The following is a 20407-nucleotide window of genomic DNA, read 5'->3' on the forward strand; positions in this document are numbered from 1 at the left end:
TACTGGGCCTCATATTTCTTTAAACTTGTAGAAATTGAAATCTTTTTGAAATCCAGATTGCATATACAGCTAAGGAGTAAGTATTATAGAAAATAATATAGTATATCATGTCTTTAGAAAATAATAAAGTATATCATGTTTTTAGTATATCATGTCTTTTATCAGAACTTTATTTAATTGTACGCAGATCCAGAAATCTGCAAGTCCATTGACCATGGGTGTGAACATATCTGTATTAATAATAATGATTCATATGTCTGTGAATGCCATGAAGGATTTATATTATGGAATGATGGGAAAACATGCAAAAGTAAGTAATTTATATCTATTGCCCACATTATTATTTTATTACTGGAAGGGGTCTCTTTCAAAAGAGATCCTGACCATGTTCAGATATGATATTAAACTACAGCTCAGTGCACACAGGTGCAGCTTTTAAGGAGAAAAAGAATTGCACTTGATCTTTGAATAATCTAAGAACTCTAGTCCCAAAGATAAGTGGAGCTAGGGGGGAAAAAAGCAATACTTTGGACTAAGTTAGAAACAAAGTGATTTTTAATGAAATTAGAATTAAGTTACAATAATTTCAATTAACTTAGAACCAGTTAACGTAGTTATTGTTATTATACTTAATTAGTTTGCATTATCCATTTGGTCCAAAAGGAGCCCCAAAAGCAGTTGGTGAGATGTGGCAGTGAGAGGGCCGCATCAGGAAGCATCAGAGATTGTTCTCTGCCACTTCATGGATACGCCTTCCCCAGAAGATAGGGGATACTTGGGTTGAACCCTCTCTCAAAGCCATCTCTCTGAGCCGGGAGTGGATTCCTGTACATGGCCAATATAAGAAGATAGCCTGGCTTCAAAGAGCCAGATTTATAAAAAAATATTGTAGACTACTCAGAATCATTTCTTGTGAGATAGATTTATAAATAGGATTGATAAATGAATAAAATTCTGTTTAAGCATGTTTTTCCTGTTGTAAGTATAAATGAGGAAAGGCTTTTAATTCAGCCCTATCATTTTTTTCCTCCAGTCATCAGATCCTCATTGCAGAGATTAAAAAGAACTTGTTTTGATGTTTTGTCATTTTTTTTTAGAAAAAGCGTGTTGGTATTGATGACTTTTATTTTAAATTTTTATGTAAGTACCTTTGCAACTCCATTGAACATAATGACTATGATAAATCCTTAGGTTGGAGAAATAGGTTCTTTGGCTGACAATATTCCCTTATTCCATTTGTTCATTTTATGTTAACAGGATGTAATGAAGGCCCAATTGATCTGGTATTTGTGATAGATGGATCGAAAAGCCTAGGAGAAAATAATTTTGAAATTGTCAAGGAATTTGTCTTGGGAATTTTGGACTCTCTTACAATATCTCCCAAAGCTGCACGTGTTGGTTTGTTGCAATATTCCAGCCAGGTTCGCACAGAATTCACACTGAAACAATTCAACACAGCCAAAGATATGAAGAAAGCAGTGACACAAATTAAATACATGGGGAAAGGTTCCATGACCGGGCTTGCCCTGAAGCAAATGATCGAGAGAAGCTTCACTGAAGCAGAGGGAGCCAGGCGCATCTCAGCAAATGTTCCCAGAGTGTCAGTTTTGTTTACAGATGGACGGGCCCAAGACGATGTTTCTGAATGGGCAGCTAAAGCAAAGCAAAGTGGTAGGATGAATATTTATTAGAAGTATAAACTATAAAAGAAAAACAAAAGCTGCAAAAGTAATGCTGCTATTACTTTTGTTCTTATAAGTTATGTACGGTGTCTTTTTTTTTTAATCTAGAGCTTTTTATTAAGTTCTAGAAGAAGGATTTTGGAGAGTCTCTAGAAGTGAAATGCATACTATTTGATGTTAAGGAAGGTTTGGAAATCTTGCACTGGACTCAATATAAATTTTCAGTTTTCAAAGCAATATTTCTGGGGAATTCTGGCAGTTGTAATCCAAATGTATTTAGAGGAAATCAACTTGCAGAATACAGTGATCTATAACAACTAATTCAGATAAAAATTATAAGCATGGAGCACTTATGAATAAATTTGCCCATAGAATGCCAGTCCAAATGAATTTATTTACGTTTGAGACTCCCCTGATTCTGCAATCATAGTAACAATAATGTTGTTGTTGTTAGCTGCGAAGTCGTGTCCGACCCATCGCGACCCTATGGACAACATTCCTCCAGGCCTTCCTGTCCTCTACCATCTTCTGGAGTCCATTTAAGCTCACGCCTACTGCTTCAGTGACTCCATCCAGCCACCTCATTCTCTGTCGTCCCCTTCTTCTATTGCCCTCGATCTTTCCCAGCATTAGGCTCTTCTCCAGTGAGTCCTTCCTTCTCATTAGGTGGCCAAAGTACTTGAGTTTTAGCTTCAGGATCTGGCCTTCTAAAGAGCAGTCAGGATTGATCTCCTCTAGGACTGACCGGTTTGATCGCCTTGCGGTCCAAGGGACTCGCAGGAGTCTTCTCCAGCACCACAGTTCAAAGGCCTCAATTCTTTGGCGCTCAGCCTTTCTTATGGTCCAACTTTCACTGCCATACGTTGCAACTGGGAAGACCATAGCCTTGACTATACGCACTTTTGTTGACAGGGTGATGTCTCTGCTTTTTAGTGTGCTGTCTAGATTTGCCATGGCTTTCCTCCCCAGGAGCAAGCGTCTTTTAATTTCTTGGCTACAGTCCCCATCTGCAGTGATCTTGGAGCCCAGGAAAATAAAATCTGTCACTACCTCCATTTCTTCCCCATCTATTTGCCAGGAATTGAGAGGGCCAGATGCCATGATCTTGGTTTTCTTAATGTTAAGTTTCAACCCAAGTTTTGCACTCTCCTTCTTCACCTGCAACAAGAGGCTCTTTAGTTCTTCTTCACTTTCTGCCATTAGAGTGGTATCATCTGCGTATCTTAGGTTGTTGATATTTCTTCCGGCAATCTTAATTCCAACTTTTGATTCATCTAGCCCTGCCTTTCTCATGATGTGCTCTGCATATAAGTTAAATAGGCAGGGCGACAGTATACAGCCTTGCCGGACTCCTTTCCCAATTTTGAACCAATCAGTGGTTCCGTGTCCAGTTCTCACTGTTGCTTCTTGACCCGCATATAGGTTTCTCAAGAGACAAATAAGATGGTCTGGTACTCCCATCTCTTTAAGAACTTGCCACAGTTTGTTATGATCCACACAATCAAAGGCTTTAGCATAGTCAATGAAGCAGAAGTAGATGTTTTTCTGGAACTCCCTAGCTTTCTCCATGATCCAGCGTATGTTGGCAATTTGATCTCTAGTTCCTCTGCCTCTTCGAAATCCTGCCTGCACTTCTGGTAGTTCTCGATCCACATACTGCTGAAGTCTAGCTTGTAGGATTTTAAGCATGACTTTACTAGCATGAGAAATGAGTGCAATGGTGCGATAGTTTGAACATTCTTTGGCACTGCCTTTCTTTGGAATTGGAATGTAAACTGATCTTTTCCAATCCTGTGGCCATTGTTGAGTTTTCCAAATTTGCTGGCAAATTGAGTGTAGCACTTTTACTGCATTGTCTTTTAAGATTTTGAATAGCTCAGCTGGAATACTGTCACTTCCACTAGCTTTGTTGTTGCTCAGCTTTTCTAAGGCCCACTTCACTTCACATTCTAGGATGTCTGGCTCGAGGTCAGTGACCACCTCATTGTGATTATCAGGGACGTTAAGCTCATTCTTGTATAGTTCTTCTGTGTAATTTTGCCACCTCTTCTTAATCTCTTCTGCCTCTGTTAGGTCCCTGCCATTTTGGTCCTTTATCATGCCCATTTTTGCATTAAACGTTCCCTTCATTTCTCCAATTTTCTTGAAAAGATCTCTGGTCCTCCCTATTCTATTATTTTCTTCTATTTCTTTGCACTGTTCATTTAAGAAGGCATTCTTATCTCTTCTAGCTATTCTCTGGAATTCTGCATTCAATTGGGTGTATCTTTCTTTTTCTCCCTTGCCTTTCGCTTCCCTCCTTTCCTCAGCTATTTGCAAAGCTTCCTCAGACAGCCATTTTGCTTTCTTGCATTTCTTTTTCTTTGGGATGGTTTTGGTTGCTACCTGTTGTACAATGTCGCGAACCTCTGTCCATAGTTCTTCAGGCACTCTGTCTATCAGATCTAATTCCTTAAATCTATTTGTCACCTCTACTGTATATTCAACAGGGATATGATTTAATTCATACCTGAGTGGCCTAGTGCTTTTCCCTACTTTCTTCAGTTTAAGCCTAAACTTTGCAAGGAGAAGCTCATGGTCTGAGCCACAGTCAGCTCCTGGTCTTGTTTTTACTGACTGTATAGAGCTTCTCCATCTTTGGCTGCAGAGCATATAGTCAATCTGATTTCTGTGTTGACCATCTGGTGATGTCCATGTGTAGAGCCGTCTCTTGGGTTGTTGGAAAAGAGTGTTTGCTATGACCATTGTATTCTCTTGACAGAATTCTATCAGCCTGTGCCCTGCTTCATTTTGCACTCCAAGGCCAAACTTGCCTGTTATTCCAGTTATCTTTTGGCTTCCTACTTTAGCATTCCAATCCCCCATGATGATAAGAACATCATTTTTTGGTGTTAGTTCTATAAGGTGCTGTAGTGCTTCATAGAACTGGTCAATTTCATCCTCTTCAGCACTGGTGGTTGGGGCATAGACCTGGACTACTGTGATATTGAATGGTTTGCCTTGGATTCGAACTGAGATCATTCTGTCATTTTGAGGATTGTATCCCAGTATTGCTTTTCCTACTCTTTTATTGACTATGAAGGCTACTCCATTTCTTCTGAAGGATTCTTGCCCACAGTAGTATACCTGATGGTCATCTGAATTAAATTCACCCATTCCTGTCCATTTTAGTTCGCTGATACCTAAGATGTCAATGTTCAGTCTTGTCATCTCTTGTTTGACCACGTCCAGTTTTCCTTGATTCATGGATCTTACATTCCAGGTTCCTATGGAGAAAAAATCTTTACAGCATCGGACTTTCCTTTCACCACCAGACATATCCACAGCTGAGCGTCCTTTCGGCTTTGACCCAGTCGCTTCATTCTTTCTGGCGCTACTAGTACTAGCCCTCTGCTCTTCCCCAGTAGCATATTGGACACCTTCCGACCTGAGGGGCTCATCTTCCAGCGTCATATCGTTTTGCCTTTTGGTACTGTCCATAGGGTTTTCATGGCAAAGATACTGGAGTGGTTTGCCATTTCCTTCTCCAGTGGATCACGTTTTGTCAGAACTCTCTGCTATGACCTGTCCGTCTTGGGTGGCCCTGCACGGCATAGCTCATAGCTTCATTGAATTACGCAAGCCCCTTCGCCACGACAAGGCAGTAATCCATGAAGGGGGTAACAATAATAGGCAATGACTAAATACATATTTTACACCAAAGCAATTAGATGTAACCAACTTAGTAAGAAATTTGAGGACAGTATATTTTGGCTTTGATTATAGTACATGAAAATAATAGTATTTAGGTTATTCAGAATTAATTTTCCCAGTTGATTTCTATGATATTAAATGTAACTTGCTTCATTTTAATTAGAACTCTTGCATTTTATTGTGGTTGCTTTTGAAATATTCTTTGTAGGTAAGTTTTTGAGTACAATTCTTTTCTATTAATCAATAGTGCTTTAATGCTATAGCTCAATCTTGAACTGAATTATGAAATTAAACTTGTTTCATTTTTAGGAATCACTATATATGCGATTGGAATAGGGAAATCAATTGAAAAAGAATTACAAGTAATTGCTTCTGATCCTGCTGAAAAACATATTTTTTATGCTCAGGAATTCAAAGCTATGGAAGAGATCACTGAAAAACTGCAGAAAAGAATCTGTGAAGGTACTAAATAAGCACCACATAATATTCTACACAAGAAACAATATAAAACTAACACAGATAGAAATCTGGGAGTCCGTTGGAATTGGAAAGTAAGAGATTAAAATAAGTAAATCTGTCCATTCCTTCTGAGCATCTGCATAACTGCTGGAATATAAGTAAAACACGATGAGCAGTACACCAGTAGGAAGAATAATATTTCTGTAATTTATCACTTAAGAACTGTATAACTTTATTTTAAGGCCAAAATCATAAATTAAAGTATTTACTACTTCAGTCTCTTTAACAAAAATGACATAGTCAAAACTCCACAAAAAACCGTTGTAAACATTGCATTCTGATATATTGCTAAAAACTACCTAGGACCATTTGTAAAAGAATATGGGATGAATATTCATTAATGTAAAGGGACTTTCCACACACTCCATTTGTGCTGCTCTCTGTGTTCTCACAACACCCTCCTTGGATTGAAAAAGACTCATTTGCTTACTTTTTCACTTGATGGCTTATTATCAGATTTCAGCATCCATCTTCTCCGATCTTTGGTCATTCAGGCTGAAGCTAATGGGATACAGTCCAACTCCATGCCCTTCTTCTCATTAAATAAATACAGGTAGTCCTTGACTTACAATTCATTTAGTGACCATTTGAAGTTACAACAGCACTGAAAAAAGTGACGTTTGATCGTTTTTGGCACGACCATTGCAGCATCCCCTTGGTCATGTGATTGAAATCCAGATGCTTGGCAACTGACTCATATTTATGATGGTTGCCATGTCCTGGGAACATGTGATCCCCTTTTGTGACCTTCTGAGAAGCAAAGTCAATGGGGAAGCCAGATTCACTTAGCAGCCGTGTTACTAACTTGAACAACTGCAGTGATTCACTTAACAACTATGGCAAAAATAAATTGTAAAATGGGGCAAAACTCACTCAACAAATGTTTCATTTAGCAACAGAAATTTTGGTCGTAAGTTGAGGACTACCTGTATTAGAGTTGTGGACTCTGTGGTCCTTCAGATTATTTCCTGTGTGCTTCCAAAGAATTATGAGGAGCTTTTTTTAAAAAAAGGTTATTCTCCATAAAGCTCTGTGATCCTGGAAACATTTTCCCAATCTCTAAGATCACAAAATCAGTATAAATGAGTTCACATCTGAATCGCTAAATATAATCAGTAATAAACAAACTATCCCTAATTTTATATTCAAAAGTTATTCTAGCAACTCAACTCAATTTTTAAATTACAAAATCTATTGCAGTATCTGGCTTGTTGTAGTTGACTATCACAATCTGACTGCATTTGGCAATAAGTCCTATTTTATTTCATTTTGTCAATATTTTTCTAGATCTAAAGGATTACCAGGAAACAACAAATCAGCTTCATGCAATGAATTTACTTTCTGAAGGTTTGAAATCATCAGTGTATGCATGTCATTTTCATTCAGTTTGATTCTTTTACACTGCCGTTGCCAGAAGAAAAGTTAAGGTGTCATTTTTATTGTAATAATACTTCTTAATAAGATACAGAAAGTGTTGAGTAGGTTATCAGTTTTAATGATACCTGTGCCACATATAGTAGTTACTGATAACAGCAAAAACAACAGCAGTTTTGCTACATTTTGGTCAATATAGCAAAAATGCAACCAAAGGCCATATTTACCCCAAGTGTACTAATTATATTCTGTCCAGATTAATATTTCTAATCCAGAAATTATCATGCAGATCTTTATACTGCTTAATATCCACCAAAATGCAGGGGTTTTTTTGAAACATATATACAAAGAAACCACTTCATAAGAGGATGAAATATAACCTCACTTCTGGTCTCACTCTATTGTCCTCTGTAGAACCTGAAATATCTACCTTAGCAATCACAGATGTTCTTTCCTGTTCCAATTTTGCTGTGCATCATAAATATCTTTTTAAAGAAAAGCAATTATGGACAAAAGGTTCAGGTAAAATTTATTTCCGTTTAGACCATCCATTACTTTGTATAACTAGAGTAATTTATTTCTGTCACATCAAACAATTGTGCTATGCATCCACATTGATTCCCTAGGATTCTTGGGATATATGTTTTAGAAGAAGGCAGTTTCCCACTTATTATGTTTCTTTTTGTTTGTAAATATGAAACCACTGAATTTTCCACTTAACAATTTGAAACCCTTGTTTATAATTAGTCTTCTTATCTAAACCTTGGGCAATTATTATAGTGGTTACCATAACTCAGTATTAAGATTCATGCATTGCATGGAACAATCCTCAATTTAATCTCAAATGTCTCTGTTTTCCTACAGTAATTAAAAGAGAGAGAGAAAGGAACTTTTCTAAAATTCTTTTGTCACTCCAGGAATTCCATTTTTCTAATGAGTGTAATGGGTTAAAAACAAAATAGATTTTGTAGTGATTTTGTTTTTGCAATGAAAATATATTTCTTCTTACTATTTAACTAAATACACTCCACCTATTTTTTTCCCCCAGCAAATCCTTCAGATGATAAGAAAGACCTATGCAATTGTGAGAATCTTATAAATTTCCAGAATTTTGCAACTACTGAATTTAGGAAACTAACTCAGCAACATATCCTTTCTGTATATCTATTAATTTTTCATAAAGATTTTCAAGTCAATATATTTGAAAATGAATTATATTTCTGTTTCTGTGTAGAGATATACAGTTGATTGCACTTAGGCTGAAGTCCTATACTTAATCCACTTGGAACTAAGACCTTCTAAAATTAACCCATGAATTAAATTACATGTAAAATGTATTGTAACAATAATTGGCCAAACGTACACTAGTAGTGGATTTAAAGTATGTGTCCTTGTTGTACATGGAAGGCCTATGGAAAAAGACAAAGCTCACCTCACTTCTCTGTAATATGATAGCTACCTCTTTTTTGCATGTCCTTATTTATTTATTTATTTATTTTATTTTTATCCCATTTATATCCCGCCCTTCTCCGAAGACTCAGGGCGGCTTACAATTTAAGCACAAACCAATGTGCTTAACAATAGCCTTCATTCTATGTATATGCCTGCTTATTAGGGCTTTCGCCCCCCCCCCCAAGCGGCATTATTACAAAGTCAGCTTATTGCCCCCAACAATCTGGGTCCTCATTTTACCTACCTCGGAAGGATGGAAGGCTGAGTCAACCTTGAGCCTGGTGGGATGCGAACCTGCACTAATTGCAGGCAGCTGGTGTTACTTAAGGAGGCATTAGCCCACTGCTCCACCATTGCTTCCATCCAATTCTCAACTATACCTGATACACCTTTAAATCATCCTTTGCTATGATGTTAAAGTAGTTTTTCCACCTTTTCCACACATTTTCCCCAAATACAACCTAATGCACTTTATTAATTATGTTGATAATACAGTCATATGATCAGCCTTGTATCTAATAACCATGTCAGTCTTGTGTGGGAATATAATTTCCACACACTGATTCCTATACTCTGTCTTTCAAGGCTATTCTGGTTGCACAGAGGGGAAAATCAATCCTTTCAAACTGAAATCTCTATCCTACTCACTAGGTCTCCAAGATGATCCCCATTTCAGAAACCCGGATTATCTTATATACCACCTGACGGGCAATGAAAGCAGGGGAATGCTATATAGTGAAACAGAGAAAGAGAGAGAGAAATAATATCTAATCTTTGTTTTTCCATAGTGTAGTTTCTCCCCATACCTGACAGTTGTGTTCCAGTTGATTATAGCTTTTGCTGGAATAGCACTAATTCTCTGACCAAAAGAAACCCAACTATCAATTGATAGCAGGGCTATCTTTGAATACAGGCATACAAACTTCTTCAATCAGTTTTAAAGTGCTGATCTAGTCATCTGTCCAAACACAGTTTGTCCCTAAACCCAATCCTATTCCATGGTAAGGAGATTAATTAGTGAATATTTCCTTGCAGTTACTAATTATTATGTAATATAATTGTGTGTCCCTTCAAATTAATATTGATTCCTAGCTACTGCCTGGCTTCTATGTAACACAGTACTTACTGTCTGTCTTGTCTATCTATCTATCTATCTATCTATCTATCTATCTATCTATCTATCATCTATCTATCTATCTATCTATCTATCTATCTATCTATCTATCTATCTATCTATCTATCTATCTATCTATCTATCTATCATCTATCTATCTATTAATCACATGAACACCTATACAATTATATAGGGGCTTCTAGAGGCAGATCACAAAGCTAGTTTCCTGTAGTGATTAAGGCACCAGGCTAGAAACTAAGAGACTGTGAGTTCTAGTCACAAAGCCAACTCAGTGGTCTTGGGTCAGTCACTCTTTTGCAGGCCTAGGAAGGCAACAGTAAACCATTTTCAAAAATCTTGCCAAGACAACTGCAGACTTATCCAGGCAATTGCCAGGGATCAATGATGATATGAGGGCACTCACACAAAAAGGCAGCTCACCACAACAATTTAAGTGTAAAACCAAGAAGAAAAAATAGACAAAACTGCTTTAGAAAAAGCATCTAGGTTTAATCTTAAAATGTTTCCCAAAAAAGTTGTTTTAAGCATGTTCTGGAGGGTGACTAGGATTGAAGCCAATCATGCTTGTCACAGAAGGCTGTTCCAGAGGGCTGGGCTAACAATGGAAAAATGGAACCACCATCTGCTTTTCCTGGCAGGCCAATTTCAGTGGAGATGAAATTGGTTTTGAAGGCACGTATTGCCAAGCCATAATGCAGTAGTTAGTTATTTGAAAATTTCTTGCAGAATTTGGCTGCTAGAGTCCAGTTGACCACTAGATGGCAACAAAAAAGCTTTCCTTATTTGCAATTCTCTGGAATTTTGCTGCCCAAATCTGGCATTACTAATTCTGTCCTCTGGCAACTTTATATGGTTTTCATGCAAATGCACTACTCTTTTTCTCATATCCTCTTCTTGTTCCAATTTGTTGACGTTTCAGTACATAGAGAGAATTACGATGATGAATAATGCTAAATCTCAGGATTGGTTTTGCTGTCTTGATTTTCATAAATGGCAATACCATAAGTATTTGACCTACTAAGTACACTGTAACTAATGCATCACTCGTTAAGAACATTAGTGATGATGATGAAGTACGAGCCCCCTCTAGCTGCAGTTTCAAAATACAGAATGGCAGTTTATATAATGTGGTTTGTTGTTCAATTAGTTCCTTGTGCAACCTGATGTGTTGATTGTCGATTATTATTTCTTTAAATAAGCTCATTGTTGTCATTGGCAGTATCTACCCAACATGTTTTCTGTTGGCCAGTTTCAACTGCCTTTGAATCTTCCAAGCATCGGGATGTTTTCCACTGATTTTTGCTGCAGTCTGGGCTTGAGGGTATATAGTGTCCATCAACCATTTTGACCGATGGTGCCACCTCCTACCAATGTGAAGATTTGTATTTTTAGATTGATTTGCAAGGAAGATGCAGTATTAGCGCCTCCTGGGATTTGGTATCTTAGACTAGCTATGGCCCTAACACAGTGGTATGATTCAGCTGGTTCGCACCGGTTCAGTAGAACCGGTAGCTAAATTTTGTTGAGTTTGGAGAAAAGGCTGAAACCATGTTGCTTCTGGAAATCCGTTCTAGGCCTCGGAGGCCTGGAGGTTTCCCAGTCCTAGAACGGCCCACCGGAAGTGCGTGGATGTCACTTCTGGAAGTCTGTTCTACGCCTGGAGGCCTCATAATTCTTTAGCATTCATTCCACAAGCCTGGTTTTATTTGTGTGTTTGTGTGTGTATGCCTTTGGAAAAACCACAAACACGATACTATTGATGCGAAAATGCACTTTCCCACGTAATATATACTAACTGGACTGAGGGGGGTTTTAGTTTTAAGTTTTAACATTGTTTTATTGTTGGGCTATTATTAATTTAATTCTTTTTAATTCTATTTTTATCTTAATTTATATTGTCTTTTAAATATTGCCCTGTAAACCGCCCTGAGTCTTTCGGGAATAGGGCGGTATAGAAAACTAATAAAATAAAATAAATAAATAAATAAATAAATAACGGTTAAACAATTGTATTAGTTTACAATTATATGAATAGCTTTATGATTGGAAGAAAATTTTAAATTCTACTTGTACCATTCTTGATCTTCAGTAACTCAGCAAGGATTTCTAACTCCCAGCTATTTATTAATAACAACGAAATAACACCCATCTTCCCATTGCCAAAATGAAATGTCCAAGAAGTAATCAACACTGGATTTTGGGAAATAAAACTAGATACACAGCTAACTCTTTACTCATGGGTTTTTAATTTTAAAAGAAGTAACTGTACACTTCCCAAGGTTGTCAATTATATGTGTAGATATTCTTAAATAATGAAGCAGTCTGAAATTGTTTTCCTTAACTTGTATTTACTGGCAGAAATGTCAAAAAGAATAGAAGCATTGGAAAGTCAATTAAGATACTAATGAAATGTCTTGAGCAGCAATATATCTTTGTTGGATATTTATACACAAGAAAATGTATCAAAGCTATGTAAGTAGGTACATTTCGCACAAAATGGAGAAATTGTAACTTCAGTAGAGTACCATATAATATTGTATATTTGCATTGACTTAAGATAAAATTACAAACTTCTTAGAAAAACTAGTTTTTCAATTGAGAAGCTATATAATATTGTAAAATAGTGGTATAAAAGGCAATTTTTACTATTTAGAAATCTGGAAAGGCTAAATATTGTTAACTATTCATTGTAATACTGTACCGAAAGGATGCAGTCAAATGTTAGTTGCTTATACTCTTCCTACAGCCAGCACTTCTTCCCATAAGTGATTGATGATAGGGAAATTGGGAAGAAGTAACCAATTTAAATGGGACGCGGTGGCTCAGTGGGTTAGGACACTGAGCTTGTCGATCAGAAGATCGGTTGTTTGGCAGGTCGAATCCCAAGTGCCGCGTAGCAGAGTGAGCACCTGGTACTCGTCCCAGCTTCTGCCAACCTAGCAGTTCGAAAGCACGTAAAAATGCAAGTAGAAAATAGGGACCACTATGGTGGGAAGGTAACAGCGTTCCGTGCACCTTTGGCGTCTAGTCATGCCGGCCACATGACCACGGAGATGTCCTCGGACAAACGCTGGCTCTTCGGCTTTGAAACAGAGTACCAGCCCCTAGAGTCGGAAACGACTAGCATGCATGTGCGGGGGAACCTTTACCTTTACTTTAACCAATTTAAGGCACACTCCTTAAGTTCATTTTAACCACTAAGTATTTATATGTGGGATAGGTTTTGGGGAGACAATGTATAAAATGTAATTTTATTGCTAGAAATACATACCAAAATTTTGACTACCTTAGCTTTTTAAACAAAAATTCTCAAACAGATGTATCATGCAAGTATTCTAACAGCGTTGTCCAATGGATACTTGGAGGAATGGATAGCCATCACAAGGGAAAATTCATTTCAGAATGAAGTTTTGTATTATTACAAGTTCAGAACAAATTAACAAGTGCCTTAGATCTGAATTATGCCCACAATAAATTGTGTCCAATGTTTGTCCCACCAACTATTGTTTTTCTTTCAGTTCATAAGTTATTCTGTCTGGCTTTCTTGCTCTAAATAAAAGGTTGAATTTGCTTAACTATATCCTAATTTACTGTTAATGTGTGGAGGTTCCCCCAAGTAAAGAAAGGTGAAGTCACCCTTATTGATAGTACAGAATTAGCATGACAGTCAAAGGACTAAAGTCTGATGCAAAGGGTGAATTAATTTTTCTTGAGGCCGAAAAGTTGCTTAGTGTTTGCTTGTTGAATTTTACTTTTTCTACAATATTTAAACAGGGCTTTTGTTCTTTGCTTCACTGCACCCTGTTACGTTTTTTCCTCTCTTCCTAGCACTTTCCTTCTACCTATCTCCAGCCTAGCATTTTTTTTCTATTCTGCAACAGAGTTGCAAGTCTCTCAGCACACTTAGAATGTCTTTTTCCACTCTGAATGTGAAGCACTGCATAGCCCTAATTAGAAGATGGTTGGTTGGTTCCTTCCTTCCTGCATTTATACAACTGACTCTAGATCAGGGGTGTCAAACTGCTGACCCACGGGCCAGTTTCATCATACCGAAGCCACGCCCACCCCATTGCTGGCAATGCAGTCGCGATATGTCACGACACGTCATGTGACGAGTTTGACACCCGTGTTCTAGATGGGTTTCTAATGGGTATTGTAGAGGAGTTTGTGTATTTTTTTTATGTCATCTCTCCCGTTCAGATACAGTACTCAATCGGCAGAGCCAAATGTGGCTACGTTCTTTAATCCCATTGGTCTTTAACTCCTAATAAAATTATTTTATTTAGATCAGGGATCCCCAACCTCTGGTCTGTGGACCAGTCCCGGTCCATGGCATGCCAGCAACTGGTCTGCACAAACAAGCAAAGCTCCATCCGTGGGATGCAGGCAGCACACAAAACCACGCACCTTCCAGTCTGCGGAAAAACCTTTCTCCACAGAACCGGTCCCTGATGCCCAAAAGGTTGGGGACCTCTAATTTAGATCTTTACTATTTGATTTCTCCATCAAACTTTGCATATAATTTGTTGTGTCTGACTTATAAGAACTCATACCAACAATAGATTTATAGCCAGTTTTATTACACAAAATTTAAAGTTTATTAATTTTACTTCTCACTGGTTTGTTCTGGCATGCTTCTAATGATGTCAGAGTCACCTGTTGGGGAAAACATATTTCAGTATCAAAATTTCACAAACACCTTTGTCATGCACAATTTACTGTATTACAAAAAATTCTCAATAACCTTATTTTAATATATTCCCAATGATAGATCATACTACAAAGTTCAATCAGTTAATGTAACTTGCAGGTAAAAATCAGAACTAGAAAGACCAACTAGTTCTGAGGACACAGTGCATAGTGGTAATATAGCGAATGTCTAGCCTGTCCTGATTACTGCAAACCCAGAACAGCGAGAATATTCGCATTTAACTTTGCATCAAGATAAATTAATTTCTCACAATTATATAACACAGTTTAAATCCCTAGCCTCTGACAAATTACTTTCTAATGCGCTTTAAGAACCTTTACAGCAAAGAATGAACTTTTATTAGTTACCAGATGCTTAATTTTAGAATTATTTGCTCCACTGGACCTACAGGCCCAGTATCAATTTCAATGTCCTCCTGACAAACAGATTTTCTTCTAATCAGTACAAAGGTTATTCTAGTAAGAATATAAATCTTTTTTATTGCATTTTAAGATGTTGACATTAGTTTATTAAAGTTTAAGTAACAAATTATCAACTTCCCATCGAAGTCATGAGTTAAGATCAGCAGGGGAGAATCTAATGGTATTCCCATCAATGGTTCATGGAGCAACAGCCAGAAGTTAAACCTTTCTCAATGAAAATGCTTTAGTTATGGACCTCTCTTCCTACAGTAGTTTGACTTGCCCCAGGTTTCTCATTTTTTAGGAAACAGTTGAAGAGATGCCAAGTATAACTACTACTCTGAGGCCACACTATCTTTAAGACTGCCTATTGCTTTGCTTTTATTTAATTTTAAAAACAGGCTACTTTTTGTACAGGTAGTCCTCCACTTATGCCAAAAATCGAGCCCAACATTTCTGCTGCTAAGTAAGAGAGTTAAATGAGTTTTTCCCCATTTTACAATCTTTCTTGCTACAGTTGTTAAGTGGATGACTGCAGCTATTAAGTTAATAACATGGTTAAGTAAATCTGGCTTCCCCACTGGTCGCAAAAGGTGATCACATGTTATTGGGACAATGCAACTGACATAAATATGAGTCAGTTGCCTAGCATCTGAATTTTCATCACATAACCATGGTCAAGGGTAAGGCAACCTTGGCTCTTTTATGACTTGTGGACTTCTACTCCCAGAATTCCTGCTGGCTCAGGAATTCTGGGAGTTGAAGTCCGTGAATCATAAAAGAGCCAAGGTTGCCTACCCCTGACCATGGGGATGCTGCAATGATTTTAAATGTGAAAAGTGATCATAAGTCATTTTTTTCAGTGACATAATTTTGCATAGTCACTGAATGAACTGTTGTAAGTTAAGCACTAAATGTATTTACTGATTCAACTGTCATTTAGCATGAATATAATTAACATATAAAAGTATAAATATTTACTAAAAGCCTGAATGGTGTACTGACATTTTACAAAACAAGCCCACCATCACAATATGATGTTATTTAACGGTTCTTAAACCACATATGAAATAAAATTATATGATTTTTGCTTTACAAACACTATTCATTTTGTATTAGCATACTGAAGTGCAGAATTCTCAATTGAACGCTATCAGTTCAATTGAACTGATAAGAGAATCCTAGTGAACAGAACAAGATAAAGGCAAATCATATTTAAAAAACAGCTTCATCTCTAGACACTAAGATGCTAAATACAACATACATACCTGGGTCAATTATAGCAAGTGTACATACTCTGTAGTACTTCCCACAAGCTGTTCCCAGTTCAATATTGTTGCCACTGTAGTGATGCACACCAGTTTTGGCCAACATAGCATAGTATTCAATTTCTGATTTTCTAACGGTACAAAAATAAACAGAGTACTTATTTGTTCCAGATTGTCACATTTTACTTTTATTCAATCTCCTATTAGGACATTAACAACTAATTTTTATTCATTTATTAAAGTGCACAGTCATCAATTTATCAAATGGAACTCTGTACAATGAACAAAATAAACACACAAGACAACTATTTAATTCAATCTCAATTTACACTCCATTAATTTTTATGGGACTAATGCATTATGAAGGTTAGATTAAACCTATTTTAACCTACAATATAGATTGGAACTTAGGTTTGAGGAATAAGTTTAGTTTCTCTCAGCTATTAGCCAAAGAACATGATAATTGGTGCTGGCAATATTCCATACATCTAATAGTGCTTATTGAACTGTACAGATAATTTTGCAAAGTAAGATCTTATACAGACTTTATACAATATAATATTGTATTTATATAATTGCTATATGGAAGCAGAACATATTTTATCAATTCTAATACATCAATATAATACATTTCCCATGAGCATATCAACCTACATCAGTTTTCTTTTATTATATCTATTCAGAACTTTTATCTTCACATTACCCTATCACAAATACTAGTCTTCCTGCTTTTTAAAAGGAAAATCAAGATTATAACCTACAAGATCACAAAATTATTTGGAATGTCCCATCAAACCTTCCTTCGTTGATAGCCGGCAGCTGCTTAATTAATATATTTGAAAAGCTACGTACAAAAGCCAAATCTACATGTCAAGTAGATCTTTTTCATTTGATGGTAAGACATTTTCATTAATACTATAAAACAACTCTTTTATGTGATCCTATAAGACGACTATTCAAAAAATGCACACGTACCTCAAAGCAGGACAGTTATTCGCTAGAATAACCAACTTGGCTTTGCCCTGCCGAATCATTTTCAGAGTTTGTTTATATCCAAGTACATATTTACCACTTTTCATAACCAGCTGAAGTCTAGAGTTTATGGACTCTAAAGACTTTTTCTGTAAAAAAAAAAGTGGATGTATAGAATGTTTTGTGCATTTTATGTATTAAATTTTATGCCACCCATCTCACTGGAACTCTGAGCAGCTTACAATAAAAAGTCAAAAAGAAAGATAATACAAGACAATTAAAATTAGGAGAGTTAATGGGAAAGCTAAAACCCAAGATGATGGGTGACCTGGGGTTGGGGATTTTCTCTATCCCATCAGCCAATGTCAACATAGCACACTCCATTAGGACTCCAAGTCAACAGAGCCCAAGTTTTCAGGCTCTTCCCAAAGGAAGAAATGTTGGGGTGGACCAGCAGAATATTCCAGAGTGGGGGGCCCACAACAAAAAAGACTCTTCTCCTGGACCCTGCCAGTTGAAATTCTTTGGCAGATGGGATCCAAAGTAGCCCCCTTCTACTGGAGCAAGCAGTGTGGGCTAGTCCCATCAGGATGACATAGCTCTTCAGACACCCTGGACCCATGCCACAAAGGGCTATAAATATAATGACCAACATCTTGAATTGGACCCAAAAGCAAACTGGCAACCAGTTCAGTATTTGTAACAGAAGTGTCACATGTGCCATTAAAGGGGTCTCCAGAACTGTCCACAGTACTGCATTTTGTATCAATTGTAACATCTGCTCACTCTTCAAGGGTAGCCCCATGAAGAGCATGTTGCAGTAATCCAATCATGAGATGATCAGATCAGGATGCAACTGGCACACACAACACATAACTATGCAAAGGCTCTCTTAGCTCTTCTGTAATACATAATACATTAAAATACCTTGTCTACTTTTTCTCTAGATATCTGGCTCTATATGCTGACCCCACCACAAAATGTAACATTTTATTCAACATAGTTTTCAAGCTTTTTTAAAACATGGTGCAATGCAGCCAAAACATCTTAAAAGAATCCATTTAAATAACAATATTTTTGAATTTTCTCTCTCTCAAAACCTCCATCAAGAATTATTACACTATAACTGTATCTTCCAGTCTTAAATACTAAGTGGTTTGAGAGCAAAAGCTAGTCATGCTTATAATTATATTACGGTCCTTGTTCAATCTTCTACCAAAGTCATAAAGAGAGAATTCATAAATTGCTTAACCAGTAGTGTTAAACAGACCCAAACACTGGCATTTCTTTTCATACTAATACACTTTGAAAACTAAACAATCTTTTAAAATGTCTATAAGCTGAATGCATTTATTCAAAAAGCATGTCAGTTTCAGAAGAACTATTTTTTAAAAAAATAAAGCATATTTGCATTAAAAAATTCAGTGCAAGGTCCTAAGATTTGGAGACCTGGCCCATAGAACCACCAAGTCAGATACGACTGAATGGATATCAATATCATCAATCTTGCCACGACACCCTTGCTAGTTGATTTATGGAATACTATATATTTTAAGACATTTTTTTAAAATTCCATTTATATCCCGCCCTTCTCCGAAGACTCAGGGCGGCTTACAAGCTTAGCAGTAGCCTTCATTCTATGTATATGCCTGCTTATTAGGGCTTTCACACACACCCCAAGCGGCATTATTACAAAGTCAGCTTATTGCCCCCAACAATCTGGGTCCTCATTTGACCTACCTCGGAAGGATGGAAGGCTGAGTCAACCTTGAGCCTGGTGGGATGCGAACCTGGACTAATTGCAGGCAGCTGGTGTTACTTAAGGGAGGGATTAGCCCACTGCTCCACCAAGGCTCTTTTAATGTATATTAATGTATATTTTACCTTTACATTATCCAGAGACTTATGCAATCCAAACTCAGTAATATTTAAACAGCTACGGCAAAGCCTTGGTTAAACACATTTTTCATAGCTGCAACAAAGCCTAGATCTTCCATATAATTCCTGTCAGTATGTGTGCATATACAGTACAGTTCGCACCAGAATGCAGCAATACCTAGGGCCATCACCCAAAGAGCTACAAACTGACTCTTACATGCTTCTATATCTCATAGCATCTACTTTTGCGATTTCATATGACAACCGGCATGGAATCAATAACTAGGGCAGAAAGCTAGGAGGTTCGAGGAGGGAGGCCCTTGGCGATTGCCCTAGGTCAGGGGTCGGCAACCTCGGCTCTTTTATGACTCGTGGACTTCAACTCCCAGAATTCCTGAGCCAGCATGGATGGCTCAGGAATTCTGGGAGTTGAAGTCATAAAAAGAGCCAAGGTTGCCTACCCCTGATCTAGGTGTTATGAGCAACCCTCCGCCCCGTTTGATCAGAAATGCGTCGTTTCGAGTCAGAGGCCTTTCGCAATTGTTGGAGCGCTCCTATCTCCCTCCACAAGCTCTCGCCTCTGCCCTCGGACTCAGTATCCCGGTTCTCCCCTCTATCGTTAGGTCAGCCGGCTGACTGGCTGGCACGCTCACTCACCGTCTTCTTGGCGGCCACCATCTTGCCGGCTCACGTCGGCCCTGCCGTTGCCTGCGAAAAGGAAAATAGTCAACACTGCGGCCGAGCACAGCCGTTATCCACCCGCCAAACGCAGCCCACACCCAAGGCATCTCCCCACTCCTCCAAAGGCCCAGGACCCGCTCACCAGAGGAGCGCCTCCAAGATGGCCGGGCAACGAGGAAAGGAAGTCCCTCGCCGCAACGCGTAGAATCACGCGGGTCAGCGCGACCAACAACGACTCTCGCGAGAGCAGACGCCTCGCCCCCCCCTCCCCGCCTGTCCAAAAATTCTCGCGGCTTTCTCGCTGACATTGAGGGTGCGCACGCAACAATCGCGAGACAACCGCGCTTCATAAAATTAGCGTTTTTTCGTAGGTTTACGCAGGGTACGATCTTTATCTTGGTTCACAATGCAGCGTTTCTCAACCGTGGCAATGTTAAGAAGAATGGACTTCAACTTTCAATCGAAGTCCATACATTTTAAAGTTGCCAAGGTTAGAAATGAATAATTGGAGGATGTCAGTTTGGCTGTATAGAACTGCTGCATAAAATTTTAGGGTTCATTATTAGCATTTTAATATAGATGAAATTAGCAATTTAGCATAGCATCCATGCCTCCTTTTCAAGTTTAGGAAACCATGTTTT

At 37.9% G+C, this 20407-nt stretch overlaps 2 protein-coding genes across 2 annotated transcripts in view; one reads left to right on the forward strand and one right to left on the reverse strand.

The window, feature by feature from the left end:
• Positions 1–8516, forward strand: part of MATN2 (matrilin 2) — a gene marked incomplete at its 3' end in the record, with an annotated part of 30699 nt that extends 22183 nt beyond the window's left edge. The window contains exons 12-17 of the mRNA XM_081325615.1: positions 188–310; positions 1258–1671; positions 5685–5837; positions 7182–7241; positions 7683–7790; positions 8317–8516. Coding sequence (XP_081181741.1) covers positions 188–310; positions 1258–1671; positions 5685–5837; positions 7182–7241; positions 7683–7790; positions 8317–8516 — 1058 coding nt within the window. The remainder of the gene's footprint in view (positions 1–187; positions 311–1257; positions 1672–5684; positions 5838–7181; positions 7242–7682; positions 7791–8316) is intronic.
• A 5898-nt stretch (positions 8517–14414) lies between these two features.
• RPL30 (ribosomal protein L30) lies at positions 14415–20017 on the reverse strand. Its single transcript, XM_081324872.1, has 5 exons — positions 19909–20017; positions 19743–19793; positions 17211–17356; positions 16236–16366; positions 14415–14511 (listed from the first exon to the last, which is right to left on the reverse strand). Exons 2-5 carry the CDS (start codon positions 19761–19763, stop codon positions 14462–14464), a joined length of 348 nt encoding a protein of 115 aa, XP_081180998.1. The 5' UTR covers positions 19764–19793; positions 19909–20017; the 3' UTR covers positions 14415–14461.
• Between the last annotated feature and the right edge of the window lie 390 nt (positions 20018–20407).

The sequence above is a fragment of the Vipera berus genome, assembly GCF_964194415.1.
Source record: "Vipera berus genome assembly, chromosome: 3".
Classification (NCBI taxonomy): domain Eukaryota; kingdom Metazoa; phylum Chordata; class Lepidosauria; order Squamata; family Viperidae; genus Vipera; species Vipera berus.